Here is a 23,574-nt window from a genome sequence, read left to right on the forward strand (position 1 = left end):
CATAAGTCTGAAGCAATGAATTTAGGTAAAGGGGTGCAAAGTCAGTGGTGCCCTAACGAAAAAGAAGTTTATTCAAGTGTGCTATTCGTATACTTCTTTTAAACTAAAAATAGGAAAGTATGCTTTTAGTTTACTTTTTATGTACTTCTCAGAAATGGGCTTTATGTACTTCTCAGAAATATACTTAAAATGACATTTGTGACATTAAGTATACTTGACTTATACTTACAAAAAGTCTAAATATACTTGAACTTTACTTAAGTATACTTAATAAAATAAACTTGAAGTATACTACTTTTTGGTAAGGGTGGTTTTGTAGGCAAACATTAATGCCTTGAATTTTATGTGAGCAGCTATAGGTAGCTAGTGCAAATTGATAAACAGTCAATCATTTTTTCCGGCTTGTTAAAAAATAATCTTTCTGTCCCATTCTGGATTCATTGTAAAGTTTTGATAGAACTGACTCGAAGACCTGCCAAGAGAGCATTGCAATAGTCCAGCCTGGACAGAACAAGAGCTTAAACGAGGAGTTGTGAAGCATGAAAGGGCCTGATCTTCTTGAAGCTGAATAAAGCAAATCTGCAGGCATTTAACATTTTAGCAATGTGGTCTGAGAAAGTCAGCTGATCATCACATCACAACTCCAAGGTTTCTGGCTGTTTTTGAAGGAGTTATGGTAGATGTGCCTAACTGAATGGTGAAATTGTGATGAAATGATGGGTTTGATGGAACCACAAGCAATTCTGTCTTGGCAAGGCTGATTTGAAGGTGATGGTCCTTCATCCAGCAAGAAATGTCTGTTAGACAAGCTGAGATGCGAGCAGCTATCTTTGGATCATCAGGATGGAATGAGAGGTAGAGATGAGTGTCATGTGATATGAAAAGCCATGTTTCTGAATAACAGAACCTAGTGATGCCATGTAGACAGAGAAAAGAAGTGGTCCAAGAACAGAGCCCTGGGGCACCCCAGTAGTTAGATGTTGCAACTTGGACACCTCTCCAAGATACCTTGAAGGGTCTATCTGATACCTTGAAGGATCTATCTGAGAGATAAGACTCAAACCACTGGAGTGCAGTTCCTGAGATGCCCTTTGCCAACAGGGTTGACAGGAGGATCTGGTGGTTAACCATGTCAAAAAAAGGGGACAGATCCAGCAAGATAAGTATTGAAGATTTGGAATCCGCTCTTGCCAGTCTTAGGGCTTCAACAACTGAGAGCAAGGCAGTCCAGAAGTTGAATGTCCACTTCTGAAACCAGACTGGTTGCAATCGAGGTGGTTGTTCTGTGTGAGAAAGGCAGAGACTTGGTTGAACACAGCTCGTGTTTTTGCAATGAAATGAAGAAAGGAAACCGGTCTGTAGTTCTCTACAGAGATGGGTTAAGGGTGGGTTTCTAAGGGGTTATACAAGCCAGTCTAAATGCTGAGGGGAAAACACCAGTGTGAAGGGATGTGTTAACAATGTGAGTGAGTGCAGGTACAACTGCAGGAGAAATGCCTTGAAGGAGATGAGATGGAATAGGATCAAGCAGACAAGTAGTAGGAAGATTAGAAAGGATGAATTTGGAGACTTGTCTCAGAGAGTGAAGAAAAGGATGTGAACGAGTGTATGTTTGCTGGTAAGATGTGCTTGACAGATTGTGGTGTGGTGGAAATTTTTGAATTGTGTTTTTTTTTTTTTTTTTATGGAGAATGTGGAAGTAGTCATCTGTTGTTGGATGTTGTGGGGGGGGGGGGGGATGGACAAAGGAGGGAGGAGTTGGTTAACCAGTTGGTTAATTAACCTAAGTCATACATTTATATACACCTTAGAATCTGCAAGATATTAATAGCCTAAAAATGAAGACAAAGAGAAAAAATATCTTAAATTGCATGTTGTTGTTGTTGTTTTTTTAGTACTGCTCTGAAAATGCCTGTTAGGCGTATAAGCAGTTTGAAAGTATACATACCCTTGAGTTTCATTAACTGATTATCCACGACTGTTTTTATATGTTTTATGATGTTTGTCCTGTGCAGTCCTATTCTGCCCTCTGTTCAGAAGAAAAATCTTAATATATTGCCTTGATGAAGGAGCTTTTATTAATTTCCTTTTCTTTTTCCCTCATTGCAGCTCTATATCTGACAGCCCCCAGTTGCCTCTTTAATTTCAGTCGTTAACAATTATGTTCTTTTACTTTATGCTGCAGTATAAAGGCTTTTCACCAATCTCTTGAGCTTTCAAAAATTTAGAAGCCTATGAACTCGTGCTTGAATTTTAATTACATCTCCCAATTATATGCAAAAGTGGAAACTTCATTATTTGCGTTGAAACTTACTTCTCTCACAAATAGGCATGCAAAAATACTAACTTGTGCCACAACAACCACACATGGATCTGTCCATCTTCTATTTTTGTTCATTGGACATGGCTGTAGTTGGCTTCGAATTATATTTTCACACATCATAGATTCTATCTTTATCAATCATTTGGAACAAAGAGCCCAGCCAGCCGTTGTTGTGTAATTGTGTTCAAGGATTGATGGCCATTATCAAACTACACAAACATGCAGAATTCATTATATGATCTGTTTTCATCTCTATCCACCTGTAAAGTGAGCCAGGAGAGGAAAATAAACCCCAGAGCAAACAGCAGGCAATCAAATCATTCACCAGAATTCTCATATATTTTTTTAGCAGTGCATCCCTGGCAAGACAATTAAGTCAATGAGGACAATCATGGGGATGCGTAAAACCATCCATGTGACTTGGGGATAAAAATCATGATTGAATTGAACAGTCATGACAAGTGGGATGCAGGAGAACTATGTGACACCCTGTGGATATAGCGCTTACTGTAGTTATCAATGATGACACATCAATTTTCCCAATTTGTAATACCACAATGTGGAAATTAATTTTCCATCCTGTATCCCACATTACCTTCAAATCATGCTATGCATCAAAGCCTCTGTTTAGGTGATCTGTCTGTCTATAACAGCTGATTGAAGTGATTGGTTCTTGGCTATTGGAAATCCTTAAGTGAACTTGAATGTCTTGTTAAATGTATTGGCTTAGTTCCAAGTGTGTAGAACAATGGAGGTTTAAAGGGCTCTTGTGAAATATATTTAAAAAATCTCATCATAGCAAGCTTGAATGTACCTACACAATTTCTCTGAAGTAATTATGTCTTGTGTCCTTACTATTTTCTGTTTTCAAACACAAGAAAGCATTCATGTCATGCACTGCACACAAACTGAGAAGAAGAACATTGGACAGTCAGTGGAAGACAACATTATTGGTCTAAATAAATATATTGTGCATATATATCCCTCACAATACTTATACATTTTGGTCTAATTTCCCATTTGCTTTACTTTTATGTTGTTTGCTTTTATATAAATATAGGGCTTCATATTTCTAGAAACAGAGAGCTTATTTTAAATTGTTAAAGATTTATAACTGCACTCCTATCAAAGACAGTAAAAATGAAAAGTGGTTTCAGAATGAATTGGAGCTTTGTGCAGTCACTTGCTTTCAGCCTTGTCATAACCAGTTGAATTGTACTTGTGGGTCTGAATTATATTAGTTCATCTCCAGATGTCAGTGTATAGCCTTTGTGGACTCACTTGGACCGCAAACAGGTAAGTTCATCGAAACTTCAGCTGGACTTCTGCACATACACTTGACTAGATCTTGTTTTGTCTCAGTAATTGCCACCCATAGGGTTCTGAAACTATCACTACTGAATAGTTGAAAGTGTCAGCTCCTTTTATTTCTTCTGGTCCTAAGTAAGATTCACAGGTGGAATACATGATAGTTGTAAAATAAGTATATTTAGCAAATAAGTATGTTAGTATTTTGCTTTCCTTTATCACATACTGCACAAATACATATCATCTTTTTTGTTCTGCAAAGGTGTATGATGGTGTATGGTGAGTAAATCTTGACAGAATTGTTCTTTTAGAGTACAATATTGCCTGCATGCAATTGTATTTCTTTATAAATCCACCCAGTTATCCAACAACTCTGTCTAGCAATGAATTAATCCACTTATATTGCAACTGAAATCTATTTAATGAAAAGCAAAGTCAAGTGAATGAACTATACCTGATAAAAACCTTTAATATTGTATTATAGTGTCATTGTACCTTGCATCTTGGTTTGGTAGTTTGTCCTCTAATGCAATGCATTTAATACGCTTTTAATTGTGGCCTAAGTGTCCAAATAAAAGCAGCATTGCATGCCAGGCCATATAGTAATATTGTCTGCTGTCTAACACTACAGCTCAATCATTGTGCTGCCCATTCTCCACTGTTGGCAGATGTTGCAGATGGCAGATAATCCAGAATCTTGGGTCTGATGCAAGCTGGATTTATCCATGGCCATGATACCAACATCTGTCGTGACTTCACAGTAAGCTAGCTGAACACGAGAGAGCATATGAGAGTGTGAATACTCCTTCATCATCAAAGAAGAAAAGTGTTCCTTAACCTCAAGTAAAGGTAAGATCATATTAAAATAGAAGTGTTTATTGCAATTTGGTTTAAGCAGCTGCAATAGAAGAAAATTTGCAGATGCCAGTCGTGCTATAAATGATTATGCTAATACAGTGTACATAACTGCTATTGTCAATAGCAGTTCCTTTCCAAAGTGGAAAACATGATGGAAATTTATGTTGATGTTGAGTGTGACTGAAATTCTTTTCTTTTTTTAAAAAAGGGCATATCATGTATATTTTAATGTGTATATGTAGGTTTTATTATTATTATTATTATTGTTATTATTATTATTGTTATTGTGAATGTTCTAACCGTTCTAAGCTATTTTTGCATGCATTTGAATTGTTTCTCAGTTTAAAATTTTATTTGACAGGACAAAACATGATACTGATAAAAATGGACCAGCATGATTGAAGCCTGTAGGAAACAGCAAATCACATAATCTCACTAATACCCAGGGTTCATGAATGCTTGCTAACTGGTTGAATTTTGCATTAAAACATTGCACTTGTCATTGATGTATTGGCGTTTTTGCATTCACTATTTTGCATAACTTAATCTTTTCTGTAAAGCTGGTTGTACGTTTTTTTTTTTTTTTTTAAAGAAAATGATTTGGCTTATAAAAATATTACATGGTTTATGTATGCGAATCCCAGAATTGTTCAATTCTGTTTGTGGGCCATGAGGGAGTTTTCTAGACTGAAAAGCTTGCAGATGGTGTCTTATATGAGCCACTGCTGTATATATTAAGCTGGTTGACTGCGTTCATTCAATATTGTGAGTCAGCCTGCAGGGACAGCATTAAAATGATGGCTGTTTATGAAAAAATGATGTGAAGAGGCGAGTTTGTAGTCATGTATCATGTGTCAGTCGTTATCAGTCACACTAAGGTTTGGATCATCTGCTTTATCTGTATGGAAAGAAAAAAACAGTAAACGCAAATCACTTCATCACCAAATACTATCAAAGAGAATTGCATACAAATGCAAATTAAGAGTTTAAAATGGAATAAAAGCTTACTACTTACTGAATACCGCACAATATATCATATTTTATAATTAATAAATGGAACAGAAGGCACTATTTAATCCTAAATGTTTGAAATCATAGTATTATGCTACTTTGTTGTCCCCAGGGTTATTTTAGTTAACTAAAACTTAAACCATAAAAAATGTTGTAAAATAAATGTTAACTGGAAGTATAAATAAAACCTATTTCATTTCAGCTTTAACATTTCTAATTAACATTTACAGTAGTTTAACTTAATGCACTAAAATAAAACTGAAATAAAAACAATGTAATTAAAACAACTCTATAACTGTAACTATAAAAACTATATGACTATTTAATTCAACATTAAAAAATTGTCATATGACCTCATATGACATTATATATATATATATATATATATATATATATATATATATATATATATATATATATATATATATATATATATATATATATATATATTGTAGCAATAGTAGCAGTATGCTAGTGTGCTATTCCAAACATATAGTCAATAATATTCCATTTAATACTTTTAAAAAATTGTACATTGGTGCAGTGTGATTTGCAAATGCATTCCCATTACCCAGTGCAGTCTTACCAAAGGGCAGCATTCTTTTGGAAAACACTTGTATTTATTAGCATGTCATCAAACACTCCCAGGCGTGTCTATGTTTTTACAAAACAAGTTTGGAATGATCCTAAATTTTGCCCTCTCCTGTTGTGACCATGTTATAGTATTAAAGCCCTTTATTGAGCTTCGTGTCATATTGAATTCATCCTTATCATTGAATTCAAATTTCCATCCATCAGTGGCAAAGCATTTTGCGAGCTTTACAGCAAGATAATTAGGACTCTTGGGGACTAAAATAACATGAGTTCATTTAATATGCAGTATTCATTCATGAAATTGTATGATGCCACCAGCTTTGGATTTCAATTGGAAAAGGACAAATTTCAATTGAAAATATACTGATGAAGCACATCCTGTGTTCTTTTGAAAAACAGAACCTTTATTGTTAAATGTTAAGTAATACTTCAGTGCATGTTTTGTTGCATGATTCAGCTTGTGAACAGCAGTGCTTCACTAAAAAATGTAGGCTACTTTTTTATTTGCTAGACCACACGCTACCCTCTCAGGACAATGATTCATCTGCACAACAGATTTTGTTCAGATTTCACCCTGCATTTATATGAATGTGAGAAAAGAACAGGTCTTTGGTGGGCATATTGAGCACTCAGGACTTTGCGTGTGACACATTTTCTGAGTTTTAATAGCTCACATTCACATATAACTCGCGGGATGTGAAGGCTCATCAGATATGTGCTATTGTTCCCTGAGCTCAATAGACTGAGTAGATGGTCAGAGCCTGTAAGAGTAATGTGCCATTGCCCTAGAGGGCTTGAAGTCATGTTTGACTGCCTGGGTTTAGGTGTGAGTCACATACAGATGAGAAGATGTACTGAATTTCTTTCCTATGCTGAGTTAACAGAGTCGAATGCAGTAGAAGACCCAAAAGAGAAGAATTTATTCACAGGTGGCAGCTGCAGATAATTGAAAGAATGGTGAAAAAATGACAAGCCTTTAGGTGAATAAAACATAGACTGGTTTGAGGAGCAACTGTTTTATTTACAGTATAGTAAAGTGCTGAATGTAAAAGGTGTTCTCCAAATTAACACATCGTTATTTTCAAAAATGTTTTAGTAACACTTTACTTAAAGCTTTTATGTATAATGCATTATAAAAGTAGTTTTAATGCATTAGTTATGCTTTGTAATGCACCTTATAATGCATTGTACAATCTCATGAATAATTGTAATCACAGTTAAAGGTGTCTTCAGAAACATTTTTTGTTATGGTGGGTGAAAGTCTCTTTACATCCCGATAGCAATCATGAAGTTAAGTGGTCTAAATGTATTTATATGTATTTATATATTCTGTGGAAGGCGTAGGACCAATAAATTTCTGTTCCAAGCATTTTTATTGACTTTCCTACCTGCCTGTCAACATGTACCTACCTACCTGTATTTGCATACCTCTGCACACCTGGTTCGCACAGACAGGATACGTCATCAGCGCATTCATGTATGCTGTGCAGACAGAGCAAAAATGGCAGGCAAATATCAACAACCTGATCTTCCTTCCTGGTATACTACTGTATGGTAACTGGTAATATACTGGTAACTATGCATCGTTAAAGTTTCACTCTCACCATGATTAAACCGGTAAATGTGGTGTTTACATGGAATTATCGTAATATGAGTTTACCTTGTGGTATGAACCCAGAGTCTCCATATCAGTAAGCGATAAAACGACCATCTTCCATTTGAAGACTTATGTTGTATTTCAGGGCAAAGCAAAAAAAAAATTATAAAAAAAAAAACATTGTCAAACAGCAATATAAAATGCGGGAAACTATTACTTGGTTATTCTACAATTAATGGTACTATAAATTATACTACAATTATAAAATACTGTAAATTGATAAACTGTTTGGCGTGATGACATTTAATGTCTCCGGCAGCGCCTGTAGTCCCATTTAGCAACTTGTTAGCAACTGTCTTTTTTAAGAAAAGTAACAGTTTAAAAAAATCATGAGTGGGGTGTAACTAGTGTGTTTTATGTTGTAGAATAAAACGTGAAAGTATCTTGCGCTTGTGTGAACCACAGACCTTATTAAAGTGGATTTAACCAAACTCACATTCAAAAAACCCATTGAATCATGTAGTTTAACAGAACGAGTGAACTGTTTTGCATTTTTCACTTTAGCAGAGAAAACATGGGAGAGACGGGGAGCAAGGTGGTCTTGAGGGAGACATCTGTTGATGGAGTCCAGCCCCAGGTAATCTCCATGCACACTTCAGCTTCATACCCCAAACACATTGTACTCCGCAGAGAAATTGTGCATGGCCAAATCAAACTCAAATCCTTCTCTTAAAAGTAAACAGTGAAGACTAAACAATTAGATTATGGCATCTCTTGTTGAGTCAAAAGCAATGTACTAATCCTTTGATGCACCATTGTTTAGTTCATGACCATCTGTGCTTATATTTTCATGTGATTGTGCATGTGAGGCTCACAGTTTCACTGTTTCACTGCTATCCCATTAGCAATCCCTTTTGATTTACTCAAACTCACTAGTGTGATGCTGCGCAGGTTACACAAGTAGGATTAAGTTGCATTTTTCATACTACAAATGTAGTATTTTTTAACTTTGAATAAAAACATTTTATTTCATTTTATTGAAATACATTATCCATTATCCATTATCCTAATGTCGTTCCAAACCCATAATAACTTATTCATTCATCTTCGGAAAAAATGTTCCCAGACCGAGAAACGTAGCAAGGACACCTGTAAAACAGTCCATGTGACGTCAGTGTTTCAACCACAATTTTTCTGAAGCTACGAGAATACTTTTTGTGTGCAAAGAAATAAAAAATAATGACTTTATTCAACAATTCTTCTCCTCCAAATCACATCTTCTGCCATTATCAGCGCACACGTGTTCTGTGTCAGGAGCACTATGCGCATGCGTTGTTTACATGTAAAGGTTTACATGTAAACAACGCATGCGCATAGTGCTCCTGACACAGAACACGCGTGCGCTGTACCTTGTTTATGTGCAGACAAATGCACGCACATGCATGGTTTCCATAATGGCGGAATATGCGATTTGGAGGAGAAGGTTTATTGAATAAAGATGTTATTTATTTATTTATTTATTTATTTATTTGTGCACAAAAAGTATTCTCATAGCTTAATAAAATTACGATTTAACCACTGATGCCACATGGACTATTTAACATTGTCCTTACTATCTTTCTGGGCCTGGGAACATTTCAGTTGCATTGCTGTCTATGCAGGGTCAGAAAGCTTTCGGATTTCTTCAAAAAATTCTTAATTTGTGCTCTGAAGGTTTGGAACGAAATTAGTTTGAGTAAATAATCATTTTTGGGTGAACTATCCATTTAAGAGAAATTTCTTATAGGACTATAAGAATTTTTAGTTTAGTTTAGTTTATGCACTTTAAAAGAGGAAGTCAGTGCTAAATTCACACTCCAGTAATCTCACAGTTGGGTATTTATAAGTGATGGTAGTTTCTTTCATCCTGCTGTCAAACCCTGCTGCTTCTGTTAATCCTGATGTACCACAAGGTCAGTTGCTCCAATCACAGCCTACTATAAGAGTCACATGTACTATAAGAGTCACAAAACAGTACATATATCTTTGTGTCCCTTATGTAAACTTTCCTGTAGTCCCCTCAGGCATGCCCCCTTGTCGACATTCAATTTAAATGCTCTTGCAAGATGTAGTCTGCCATGACTACAGAAATTCTCATCAGATCAAGTTTGATTCTCTCTATGTGGGAAGTCTAGTAGTTTGGAGCAGGGAACGATGCACACAAGCTAAAAGCGGGAAACAGCAGCCAAGTGAATCGATTTGCAGGGATTAAAATAAAGAACCGCCCTGGTCTGATGGGGTTTAGAGGGGTAAATCTTGGGATTATGATGTCAGGTCAGGCGCTGTGGTGGGAGAGGAAATTGAATTGTCGAAGGGAACCTGGCAGCCAGGATTATGCCACAGTCAGTGTGGCAATGGCAAGAGTATACCCAGTGGTTCCTAGGGTGTGACTATCATGCAATTGGATTTTCCACTTTAGAACAGGAGGAATTCCATCGGAATCTGCACACTTTGTATTGGGACAGCTAGTTGAAACAGAGCCATATGTATGCACAATATTACAAATGATCTGGTGAGTGTCCTTATGTAATGTATTCTTGTTGTAAAGAGATTTGGTCAGCAACTACATGCAGGTTTTACATCATTATATGTTCTCCTTGGCTAACTATATCAGTTTTGTTTGGCTTTTTTCTTGCAATCATTGCATGAAGAATGGAGTAGTCCCAGAGACACAATATGCTTCATTTTCTCATTTATTCTTGTTTTTATTTGTGGGATTTTGATTAATTGAATTGGGAAAATGCATCTTACTTTTTAAACACAGCTTGGATGTATTTACCATTCAAAGGTTTAAGGTCAATAAGATTTATATTATTTCCAAAATAAAAAAGGTTTGAATATATGCTGTTCTTTTGAACTTTCTATTCATCAAAGAATCCTTAAAAGAATTTCAAGGATCATGAGATACTGAAGACTGAAATAATGGCTGCTGAAAATTCAGCTTTGCATCATAGGATTAAATTGCATTTAAAGATATATATTAAAATAGAAAGCTATACCTGTAGGATTAAATGCATTTAAAATATATATTAAAATAGAAAACTGCAATACTGTAATAAAATTTTATAATATTTCACAATGTTACTGTTTTTACAGTATTTTTGATTAAATAAATGCAGCCTTGGTGAGCACAAGACATCTTTCAAAAACATATAAACAATCTTACCAACCCCAAACTTTTGAATCGTTGTGTGTATATATAGGGAACTAAAATACCCCCAAAAAATAGTTTTCCTAATCTATTTTTGTTGTTATCTTTTTTGATAGCCGACGCCAGCACTTGCCATAGACGGGTTAACCAAAACCAGCAAGATGAAGGTGAAATGGACCCAACTGGGCCTGGTGTTTTTCTTACTGCTGTCCATCATCATGACTTCTTGCTTCATTTGGCAGTACCAGCTGCCCAAGTTAGTGCTAGGTGAGTGAGTTGTCCACAGGTCATGTGTTAATGCACCTTTAACAGCTCCAAGACTGCTTCCTTGTGTAAGCTTTAAAGGGGTCATATGATGCGATTTCAATTTTTCCTTTCTCTTTGGAGTGTTACAAGCTCTTGGTGCATAAAGAAGATCTGTAAAGTTGCAAAGGCTAAAGTCTCAAATCCAAAGAGATATTCTTTATAAAAGTTAAGAGTCAACCACTCCTACCTAAAACAGCTCATTCTAACATGTCTATGTCATGATGTGGGAAGATTTGCATAACGCCCCCCAAATGTTCACGCAAAGAAAGAAGGCGTAACTTTTGTTCTCGCTGTTGCCACCGTGGCCATTTTGTGGAGACGCTGCGTGTTTCGTTGTGAAAGCGAAGATACTTTGGCCTTCCAAAAGAGGACACAACTAGAAATCAGTGGTTCTACACTGTTCTGGAATAGTTCAACCCAAATATTCAGATGTGTGCAGCGGATTTTGTGGAGGTTGTGGACTGTTTCCTGTGAGAGTAGCCTACAATGCCAATGTCTGTTTCTATAAAGTGGGGTAGTTCCAACTTTGCAAGTACAGTCTGGCGCTTCTGACACACAGTCTGTAAGTACGTTTTCATATTTAAATAATTTACCACTGATGATTCAAACGCGAGTTTTGAGCAGTGTAGAGTAATTGTTAGAACTTGTTGTTTGTCGTTTCTCCGATCACAAATGCAGACGTGGTTTTATGCTTACGCAACGCAATACGCAACACAACACGTAAAAAGACAGTATAAGTCATTATAATCTGTATTTATGTCCCCACTGTATGCAACAAATGTCTCGTTTATAATGGGTTTTATTGTTTTTGTCTTGTCGTGCCGGGACACACAGCATCACAGTATAGTAAGGGGCATAACATTTCCGTCACAGGCTTGAGGTGTTCAGCCAAGCACAATGCACTGGAAAGCTGGCCAATCAGCATACACGTTGCTTTTCAGAACGATGAGCTTTGTAAAAATCAACGCGTTTCAGAAGGCAGGGCATAGAGGAGCAACAATAATGTACATTATTTGGAAAATAATGTGTTATTTGAACCTTAAACCGTATAAACACATTGCATTACACCAAATACACAAAATAATGTAACTTTTAGCAACATCATATGACCCCTTTAAGTCATACTTTTAAACTTTTAAAGAAGATATTTTATAGAAATATCTTTCACAGTTTTATAAAATACTTCCTACTAAATATTTATAACTGTAAAAAACATCTGACTGTTTTGGTGTCAGACGTGCATGTCTGAGAGGTTACACAATGTGCCGTGTTAGGAGATCCTATTATCTGCTGTCTCTGAGACTGGGGATTGACTTAGAATGCTAAAGATGGAAGACTGGCTTCTTTTCTAGGTGAACGTGCAGTGGAGCTACATATGTAAAGCAGTTTTGTGCTGCTTAATCTATAGACCACGGGACATTATGTAATGAAGTGAATTTACTAAACCACAATCAAATTTAACCAGGCATTATGTAAATGCAGTAAATCACTAGTCCAGCGTGTATTGTTATTGTCGTTCCAAAAACTATTACATTTTTGTTAATAAAAAAAAAAATATATATATATATATATATATATATATATATATATATATATATATATATATATATATATATATATATATTAGGTTAAAAAAATTAACTAAATGGAAATTAGAAACTAAAATCTGAAAGTTTAAATTGAAGCATTAAAATTACTAATTGGTAAGTTAAAGCTAAAACTGAAGTAAAAATAAAGTAAACCTAAATAATGTAATAATAATAATAGTAAAAAACAAAATCACAAAACAAAATTACTACAAATTTAACTAAAATTTAAATAAACTGAAAATAAAAGATAATTCAAATATTCATGGAAACTATTAGAGTATGGAAATAATAAAATAACACTGCTCATTGTCATTCTGTTCAAGTGCAAACACAGTCTATAATAAGCCAGTTCTCATTCCAGTGTGTCTCATCCTCAACAACCTGACACTCAGCACTGGCCTGCAAGATGGATAATTGCAGCATGCTATTTACATTAAGAACCAATTTTGTCCATTACCTGATTTGAATAATTTCTTTGGTCATTTGGTGCCTGTGCAGTTCATTCGAAGTGAATTCAACTTTAATCAGTTCACTCCCTTTATAAAGATGATTTATTTCAACCCACATGGTGGCTTATGTTATTCTCAAATGCTGTTTTTACTTCTTTGAAATGCTCAATCACATTCATTTAAATCATGCATGATACAGTCTTCTATATAAAAAAAAATGTAAACCATTGAAATGTATATATATTTAACCAGAACAATGACAAAATGTATTAAAGCAAACATTTGTCTCTCTTGACATTGACTTTATTATGAAAATTAAAGTGGGGCTTATTATTTGTACATATATGTGTTAGGGGTCGACCGATTATCAGTCTGGACAATATTAAACATTTATGGTTATCAGTACCAGCCATTTTCAGTGTTCTGTTCACTAAATTTCAATGTTTATGCAGAAATCTCTAAACGCTCCTCTAAGAGTTTCATCTTGGGTCGTTCACTCTCTTTTTTTATATATATGTGTATGGCTGTGTGCCCATTCTTAGAGAAAGTACTGGGGAAAGATCCAAATCTGTGAGAATGTGCCCTCGCTTCCCAGAGCCCTCACCTCTTGAACACCCCATCCCCTCTTTGAAGGAAGCTCTTGAGAAGGTAAGCATGTAAAGAATAAAAACTAATCTCTTCACTGCCCAAAAGTCATATTTAATCAGTATTTATGTGCTTTTTGTGCGATGATTTTGTTGAATCTAATAATTTGCTTCCTCCTTATTCGAAAACTCAAGTCTATATCATGATTTCAAAATGTTCTCTTGCACATTCGATGCCATTAGAGAAAAACCCTTTGCTGCAAGTGCACCAGCTTATAAATGCTTTTCCTCCATCTGTAACTGTGACCATTAAAAGCATAAAATGCTTTCATTGCTCTTGAAAGCAGCGGTAAAAATAATTTACTGCTGCTAGAGGCATTCCTAACAGCACCTTAAAAATGTGTTGCATGAAATGAAATAACAATGTCAGATGTGGTAATCAGTGTATGAATTATGAATATGAGAGAGCCACACAGTGATCCTTGAGTAGTTTTACACAATATTTAGACAAGAACATGATTGGAAAATATAATTCATTTGGCATCATAAGAGTGTTGGCTCATAGACTAAGTACTTTAAATAAAAAACGCTTTTAGTATTTAAGGATTTTATTATTACACTGAAATGTGTAATTTGTGTGCCCCTATCATCATTAAATGGAATTGCAAAAATATTTACTTTTTTGAAACACTCTGCCCATCAGCCATTGGTTGGTCCAACAGAATGTTCCACTGCAAAAACACATGCCATTGGTTGAGCTGATTCTGCTGGTCGTCATGCTAACAGAGCAATATTTCATGTCTGGCTTACTTACACTTGTTTGTACTATATATATATATATATATATATATATATATATATATATATATATATATATATATATATATATATATATATATATATATATATATATATATATACACGTTCAAAAGCAAATCACATTTGACTAGAAATACATTCTTTGTACGCCAGAATTGTTGCTGCCATATTAACTGATGTAATATTGGCTTGTCATTTATCTAGGTTGATGCACTTCTGCGCAATAACATCAACCCCATCAGTCTGCCCTCATTGTCAGCTATTGTTACTTACAATGACACAGTACTGTGGACAGGGAACTTTGGCAAGAAAAATGGAAGTGATCCTAACTCTGCACCACCAAATGAATACACCATTTACAGGTAAGACATGTATATGGTATTATATAATATATTTTAGAAAATATATATTTATGTGTTATGTTTTTAAAAATCCATGAATGTATTTTAAATAAATCTTATATAATTTATAATTTTTTTTTTTTTTTTAAGTTGGGTTGTTGTGCTTCAGTTAAGAAAAAAAATCAAGTTGTTTCAGGTGCAAGTGAATTAAAAACTAGACCAACATGAGCATATTGCTTTTTTCAGTGCAGAAAACAATGTGCTGAAACATTTTATGGTCTCTTTACTGGTAGCTGGTGTTCTGACGATTTGTCCTACCCTGTCACATTTTGCTACCTCCCATTAAAAAAGTGGGTAGTACAATTCGACAATGAAAAATGCTACCTGTAAAGTTATAGTTTAATAATGTCTACACCTACCACAACCCTAAACCTACCCTTACAGTAATGCAAATACAGTAATTATGTTTTATATTCGTGGTTGTAGCTAGAAGGGCTAAAGCTACAGGAAACCAACAATAAATAATATTTTCTACCTATTAGATTGTGTTTTTATTAAAGTCTACACCTACCCCAACCCTAAACCTTACAGTAACCTTACAGTACTGCAGATACATTAAATATTGTTGTTCAGCATGAGAAAAAGGATGCAATATTGATGTGCGCATGGACAGTAAACCCTGGTAGGAAAATCTGACAGGTAGGATAAAATGTCAGGACTGAATCGTTACATTATGTAATCGTTACGTTATGTCTGTTACAGAATAGAGTTTAAAACTTTACTGTTTGTTTTTAAAGCTTTTAGTGGAACGGCTCGTGAAAATCTCTGTGATCTTTTAAACCCAAATACATCTGTTAAATGTTGGAATAGTCTTCCAGTCTCCCTCCGATTAGTCTCTTCAGAATCTGAATTTAAATCCAAGTTTTTACTTACCTTTTTTTCCAAGGCTTATGACTCTCCTTAGAGTATAAGGATCTGTCACCTATCAGTGTTTTTTTTCTTCTCTTTAGTGCATTCCAGTCAAAACTGTTTTTATATATTTATCTTTTTAGCAAGGTTTGTACAGCACAGTGGTCAACTACTGTTGTTTTTATTGTGCTTTATAAATAAATTTTGATTTGATTTGCTCATGTTTGTGTTGCAAACCTCTTTGTTTGAATTAAAAGTTAAATTTAAAATACTTTGCTCATACTTGTTGATAGGAGAAATGATAAACTTGCCTCTCCATAGCACACAAATCACCCTCATATAATAAAGTCTGGCTATGAGAGGGAACATTATCATATTTGCCAATTAGGTGTCTGTGTGCCTCCCCACCCCCCTTTTCCCCCTTCTCGAGTGTCCTTGATGTGGACCCATATAGCTGCAATCATTCAAGCATCATCACCTAGGAGCTATGCTGCTTTTTTTTAGTGAAGAAGCACACAGCTCCACAGTTAGAGCCCAATTATCTGTCATGCCTGATTTAATCAGTCCAAATCCACTTCTAATTTGCTCATTTTATATTACAGAGTGGAGCCATTTCAAGCACCACAGCTTAATGTTGTTGCATTTTCAAAGTGGACAAAAGCAAGACTGATCTCTCTATTTAAAGCCATGGACTCAATTTTGTAATTGTTTTTTGTTTGTTTGTTTGTTTGTTTGTTTGGGGGGGGGGGGCATATTTATGAGTCTACTATATGTCTACTTTAAAAAAAAGAATTTACATGAATACCAGCACTATATTTAAATTAAAAAAAAAAAAATGACATGACTAACAGGACTATTTAGAAGCTCATACAGAAGCAAGGAATGTTTATGTGAATGTTTCATTCCCTTGAATTTCTACTGAAGGCATGTTTTTATGATATCCTTTAAGTGTCTAGCCTTGGAAAGGGGGGAAGGAGAGTAAAAGAAAATCTGGGTGTGTTCTGCCAATCAATAACATGCTGTTTTGTACATTATATATTCAAAATAATTGGCATCCACTCCTTGAATCATAATAATAGACCTTATTTCTATCTGAACTATAGCCTAACATCACCAAAATTTAATTAGTAGATTTTATATTTACAAAAGCAAAGTATTTGTACAAATATTGTATAATTTGCATTTACATCACACACATATTTCCCTATTAGTTTATAAAACCTCTCAATGGATTGTATTGCTGTGCTGTGTTTAAAGGCCAAAGATTATTTCTAAAGGTCTTGAGGGCATGGTATATTCTTGAATACAGATGATGAAGCTGCTGGTTTTTATCAGATCTTGAGAATATATAGCCACTTTCTCTGCCTTCTGAGAGGTAATCTTTTCTGAGTCCTGTTAATGCTACTGAGCTGCTTTTCTCTAGTTCTGTAGCTGTAAAGATCATCTTGTACACAACCCAGCTTTTGTTTGCATTCATGGCTATTACAAACTATTGTAATGGATTGTGGAATGGTTTTATGATATTTTCAGAGTCAAGGGAGTTCACAAATATAATCCATCTATGAGTAGCGAGGTGTTTTGGCTTGCGTACTCACATGGCTGAGAAGTATATAGGATTTATGAGGGTACACTGTAAGGAGATGTCATTGTCATAGTTCAAAAGGCTGAGATTGAACTCATAAACCAATCAAGGCCAGTCTCAGTGTCAAGTTCTGAACTTCTGACACACACTGGGTTGGCTGGGTTGGCTAGTTAATCAGTGTCACACAATGCAAACAGCTGAACAAGTCAGGAATTGTTAAAAGCCTTTTCATGAACGTGAAGCCTAATACAACAGTGAAATCATTTGGAAATATGACAGTTTTATTAAAATGCACACACAAAAATAAAAACTCCAGTGAGGCAGAACAGTTTTACCATTCCTTTACTTGTTTGTTGGCTGGAAATACTTAAAGTAAAAGATGCTTAAAGTAGCATTATACTTGACTAGCAATTCGATTGCATTTTAATGATTAATAATTCATTTTCATTGCTGATCTCACAGCACCAGTGGGAAAGCTGTTGTCATTTTTTCATAACCAGATTGTTTTCATAAATAATAAAAATCTTATTTTGAGCACATTAGAATATAGAAAATGAATCTGAATCTTCTGCATGGTTGCCCTTCTGTAGAATTGCCAGTGTATCCAAGATCTTTCCCACCCTGATGCTGTATCGACTGTGGGAAGATGGCAAAGTGGGCTCTCTGGATGACCCACTGGAGAAGTATGTGGACAACTTCACCATTAAAAACCCCTTGGGCAAAAGCAGAGACTCTGAGCTGAAATACGTCACTGATGGGCTGATCTTCCTTGACAGCGGTGAGGTTCAAATCCGATCGTCCTCTGTAACATTAAGAAGAATGGCCAGTCAGCTTTCTGGTAAGTTTCCAGCTTCCAGTCTTGTGTCAAGAAGCAATTCCATGATTGCACAATCAACGAACGTTGGAATAACAACACACCATGTAATAACCATAGCAGTAGGTCAAAATGAAAGTTTCTTTGAACTCAGCGGTAGGTTAGCTCAATTGACCTCAATTGCTAGCGAACATGGACAATTTAGTGGAACAAACTTGAGAGCTCAGAATTAAAAACAAGAAACTCATCTATTGCAATTTCACAGTAATGAAAATAATGTACCTGTAGTGACCAGCGAAATATGCCTTCGCTTAATGTGTGTGATCACTGATCTTGGCTGCAATACCAGCTAGTTCAAATGTAAGGTTAATAGAAATTGTAATCCTTTCAGTGCAGAAATTAAACAATCAAACCTCTCAGCAGCGTTAAAGTCTATTGTTGTTGCTGTCTTCAGTAGTTTGCTGTTGTTCCATCCATTCTTTTGTTCAAATGTAAAGCAATGGACAGTGTCACGACCTTGGATAAACTTAATTTATGCAGAAGAATTCAAAGCTTACATCCAAACTGATCATACAGAGTATGTCTGGTTAGAAAAATCTGTTTGTGCACATGCAGTACATGCTTTACTATGCTGATGATGACATTTCAGTCACACGCACTGTATGCATACCTTAGCATACACATAGCTTTAGAACTAAGTATAAATGTCCAGTTACTCACAAGCTGCTGCCATTTTTGAGTCCAATATAGGTTGTAACTCCAGAATCCTTAAATAATAACCTCTATGCAGAGCCCGCACTACATTTATCCTACCTTATCCACATTTCCTTACTGTAACTTGGCAGGCCATGTTTCAAATGTAGAAAGTTAAATGATTTATTCTGACTTTTGAATTATTACTTTATCAGATTGCTGTTGTGAATGTACAGGACAAACTATATTGTCCTTAGTTTCAATACAGGCTCTTCCTGTGGAGAAAGTTTGGTGTTGTGAACGTTTTTGTTCATAGTACAAGTTTTTTGACCCCTTTAAGAGAACATGAATTTCCCTAAGCTGCTTGAAGCGTATTGCTTTTGAAAGAGTCGCAATTATGCATTATTCAACATATTGTATTTTTGTTTTTAGGTCTACCCAGAAGACTCCGTGGAACTAACTTACTGTGGAAAGGGAAGACCAAGGCTGCAATCAACCTTCTGCAAGATGATGTGCTCGTTGCTGATCCAGGGACCAAGTATGCCTCCACCGCATTAATTTAGCTGATTTATGTAACCATTTTTGTTCCTATCAGCTACTTTAAATGAACTCATTTTGTGCCATCTGAATTGCTGTTTCTTTGTGGAAAGGTTATGGACCGTGACGATAATGATAATAACTTTTCTGTTGTCTCCTAATAACACGCCTTTGAGGTTGAAGATTTAACATATTGTTCTCTTCAATTTTTCCTGTTAGATGTCACTACAGCAATTTGGCGTTCTCTTTGCTCGCCCATGTCCTATCTGAAAAAGTTGTGGGTATCAATTATCAGCGATGGATCATGGATAACATTTTGGGCAGGCTAGGAATGGAGGACACAGGGTTTGACATCAACCCTGGTATCCAAAGTCAAATGGCTGTAGGTGTGTACACCAGTGGCCAAACAGCGCCTCTTTATGACTTAGGTTGGTACCGCCCCTCGGGCCAGATGTATTCAACAGCTGCTGACATGGCTAAATTATCAATGATGTTACTGGGAGCCTATCACCGCAAGCTATTGGAGCCTGACACTTTAAAAACTATGCTAACCCCTCTGTTCCGCTGCGACAAAGACTACTTCGCCAACCGCACCGGAACACCGTGGGAGGTGAACGAACAGATGGGATATGAAGTGCTTCGCAAGGATGGTGATCTAGATGGCTACTCCGCTACATTCTCTCTGTTGCCTCGGCTTAAGCTAGGATTGGTGGTGCTAATGACAGGCACACGGCCACAGAACCAGGATATGGTTTCAAAGGCCTACTCGTTTATCATTCCTGCCATGGAGCGGGCCTTCAGGGAGGCCAGCCGGTTTCTTATTCCTCCTCCCAGTCCTGCACCCTACGTCGGCTTTTACACTTATGGCAACATCACGTTTTATGAGATTAAAGCAGGGCCAGATGGTGTCTTGATCATGCAGCAGTTTGGACCTCAAATAGAAGATCTCATCCCTGAACGGTACCGGACCATAAAATTGAATTACCTAGTGGACCGAGTCTTTAGAGTTGTGTTTGAGAAAGAATATCCTTGTGTGCTGCGTGTCAACACCGCGTCCGTGTCCCTCGAAGCTCAAGATGGGCAGCTGTTTAACTTTTATGTCTTTGACAAGAAAGGCGTGTCTCCTGGATTCGATGCTCCAGGGCTCAACACATATAATGTGATTAGAATATCCCGCAGACCTACATTCTCTAACTGAGGATGAAATGGTTACTGAAAACTGTGCTCTGAGACACTGGGGGTTTATATACAAGCGATTGAATCAAATCAAAACAGTGGTTACTGCTGTCATTGTTTTTCCTATAATAGCTTGTTTACCCTGTGAAATTTCAGCATAACCTATTTTTGCACATACGTTCATATCCTTGTATATATATATACATATATGTCCTTACTTTTTCATATCCTTCCTGTAAAATATATATATATAGAGAGAGAGAGAGAGAGAGAGAGAATATATAGTTAAATATATATATAAACTTGCCATTGTTTATAAATACCTTTTTGTACAGTTAGCATCATACATAAATTATTAAAGCTATTTCCTCATTATTAATGATCCATGTGTGTGGGGGGTTTTGTTTGTTTGTTTGTTTGTTTGTTTTCAAGCAAAATAACATTATTTGAATAATGAGCTCTTATGGAGTTTATCTCACTGGGTTTATTTGTCTCACTAAATCACTGTCACATTTTTCTTTTCTATGCTATTGCAACTGAATATGCAGAAATAAATCCAGTCAGTGCTCTAATAGTCTTTTATGCGAAATAAGCCTTGTTTTATGTCCTGTTCTATGTAGGAATATTAATTTGATGATTATTTAAAAGTTGAAACTGTGAAACTGTTGTGTTGGAGTTTTCTGAAAAAGATTTGAGAATGACAATCATTTTGATAAATAGCATTGAAAGGTCATTATGCATTCTCTATCTTTTAGAGATTTGTACTTGCATTTTCAATCTCCTGTGTTTTTTATTATTATTATTATTATTATTATTATTATTATTATTATTATTATTATTATTATTATTATTTATTTATTTTTAAGAATAAGAATGTAATTATGATAATGCAAATGAGTTTTGTCTCCCAATTATTTGCTTAGGTCTAGTTTGTATGGCAGTATTAATACAATTTATTTACAAAACTATACCAAACATACCCAAATAAACCCTAGGTATCTGCAATGGGAACCGAATTCTGCGGTATGGGCTAAAACGGGGGATTTGGACAGACATACCTGCTAAAACTGATAACATATTCAAAACCTTATTAATACAGTGTGCAAAATTGGCTTATGCATGTATCTATACTTGCAAATGATTTTTGTATTGTATATGAGCTTTGTGTTAAACCCAGTGTTTTTCTTCTCTCTCTCTCATTTTCTATAAATTACAGATATCAATCTCCCCCTGAGACAGCGACCCATTCGTCTCACATTTTTGTCACAGCTGCTAGATTAAACTGTCAACAAGCAAGGTCACTAACATGGGAAATAAACAAATAATGAGCACTATTTGAAAAGTAAAGCCACAGTTCTCCAATGTATTTAGTGGTTATAATCCACAGTTACAATAAATATTATAATACTCATAATGATGAATTCTAGTGAAGCACTTTTGGCACAAACATTTCTAAACCAACAATAAAACTCCATAATTGCACCATTTAACAAGAATCCCTGCACACACCATTCTTGCACCTAACAAGCCCCTGCAGTTAATTGAAACATACATTTTCCGTAATAGTCTGTAAAGATTAATGTGCCATGCAGTTCGTATTGTTCTATTTTCATGATGAATTTTTCCAATGACTCCCGTCTGGCACAAGTATTACTTCCTCTCCTCCCTAGTGATGGAGTTAAACAGATCCAGGGAACGATATGCTTTTTTCCTTCTTTTCATATTACAAATGACAAAAAGAACAACTCATTCCCAACAAGCCTGACGGTGCTGATTTGAAATTAATATTGTCCATATTATGACTTTTTATTCAATAGAGTAATACAGTTTCAATTTAGATGTGCAGGACATCCATCCACATGCTGATAGATAGATAGATAGATAGATAGATAGATAGATAGATAGATAGATAGATAGATAGATAGATAGATAGATAGATAGATAGATAGATAGATAGATAGATAGATAGATAGATAGATAGATAGATAGATAGATAGAGCTTATTTCATACTGTGCATTGTATCTAATCTACAATCTACATAAATTATCTAAATGCATACATCCTAATTTGAATGAAAAGCTTTTGAGTAAAGAAACAAGTATAGTTATGCCTTCACACAATATGACAAGCTGAATTAGGTAACACATTATTTTGAGTCCACTTTAGACAATCTACTAACTAAAAGTAACTCTGCAACTACATGTCAACTAGCAGTCATTATTAGTCAGTATTACTAGACTGTCTGCTTAATATCTGCTAACACTTTATTTTGATGGTCCAAAACACTGGTCATGAATTATAAGTACAAAACTTTGGAATTTGTAAAGAATAAATTAGGGGACTGGTTTTCCTTTGCTAAAGTAAGGAAACTTTGCTTCCTAACTTATGCTATGCCGACATCCTATATCATCTAACAGAACAGCGTTCTATTGTGAATGCATGTATGACAGTTAACAGAAGTGAGAGATTACGGTTTATAAAATGTTAAATATAGACATTTTTCTTACAAAAATGCTTCGATGTGCTACAGGAGGCCTTTATTCAGTTGACATGTAGTTCCATAGTTATTTATAATTAGTAAAATGTCTAAAGTAAATTAAGTGTAACCCTGAATTATACAAAACAGTTGATACAGACTTCATATGTATTTTATACAGATGTCCAATTTTATTTTTAAACAGACGCATAGCAGCAATTTTGTTATTTATGAACAGTGTTGGGGGTAACGCATTACAAGTAACTCGAGTTACGTAATCAGATTACTTTTTTCAAGTAACTAGTAAAGTAACGCAAGGAAATATCTGAGTTACTTTTTCAAAAAAGTAACGCCAGTTTCTTTGTTTTTCCATTTATTGACTGACAAATCTCCTGTCCCCATATTGGGGAGAAATCA

The 23,574-nt window shown here is 35.4% G+C and overlaps 1 protein-coding gene across 2 annotated transcripts; it reads left to right on the top strand.

Annotated features, from left to right (window-relative positions):
• The first annotated feature begins 1,806 nt into the window (after positions 1–1,806).
• LOC109071513 (putative beta-lactamase-like 1) lies at positions 1,807–21,451 on the top strand. 2 transcript variants are annotated; one of them, XM_042734032.1, is made up of 8 exons: positions 1,807–4,480; positions 8,256–8,328; positions 10,998–11,148; positions 13,770–13,873; positions 14,833–14,990; positions 18,051–18,298; positions 19,400–19,505; positions 19,724–21,451. In XM_042734032.1, the coding sequence occupies exons 2-8, from the start codon at positions 8,266–8,268 to the stop codon at positions 20,700–20,702; spliced, it is 1,809 nt and encodes a 602-aa protein (XP_042589966.1). In that variant the 5' UTR covers positions 1,807–4,480; positions 8,256–8,265; the 3' UTR covers positions 20,703–21,451. The 2 variants fall into 2 exon arrangements, with proteins under 2 accessions (XP_042589966.1, XP_042589967.1); XM_042734033.1 differs by lacking the exons at positions 1,807–4,480; positions 8,256–8,328 and adding an exon at positions 9,795–10,242.
• Positions 21,452–23,574: the final 2,123 nt, after the last annotated feature.

The sequence above is a fragment of the Cyprinus carpio genome, chromosome B11, assembly GCF_018340385.1.
Source record: "Cyprinus carpio isolate SPL01 chromosome B11, ASM1834038v1, whole genome shotgun sequence".
NCBI lineage: Eukaryota > Metazoa > Chordata > Actinopteri > Cypriniformes > Cyprinidae > Cyprinus > Cyprinus carpio.

Bases quoted from the DNA above. Each gene is read 5' to 3' on its own strand.
- LOC109071513 (XM_042734032.1), top strand. From the start codon at position 8,266: ATGGGAGAGACGGGGAGCAAGGTGGTCTTGAGGGAGACATCTGTTGAT. The intron at 8,329-10,997 runs GTAATCTCCATG...CTTTTTTGATAG, and splicing joins TTGATGGAGTCCAGCCCCAG to CCGACGCCAGCACTTGCCAT. The intron at 13,874-14,832 runs GTAAGCATGTAA...TCATTTATCTAG, and splicing joins TGAAGGAAGCTCTTGAGAAG to GTTGATGCACTTCTGCGCAA.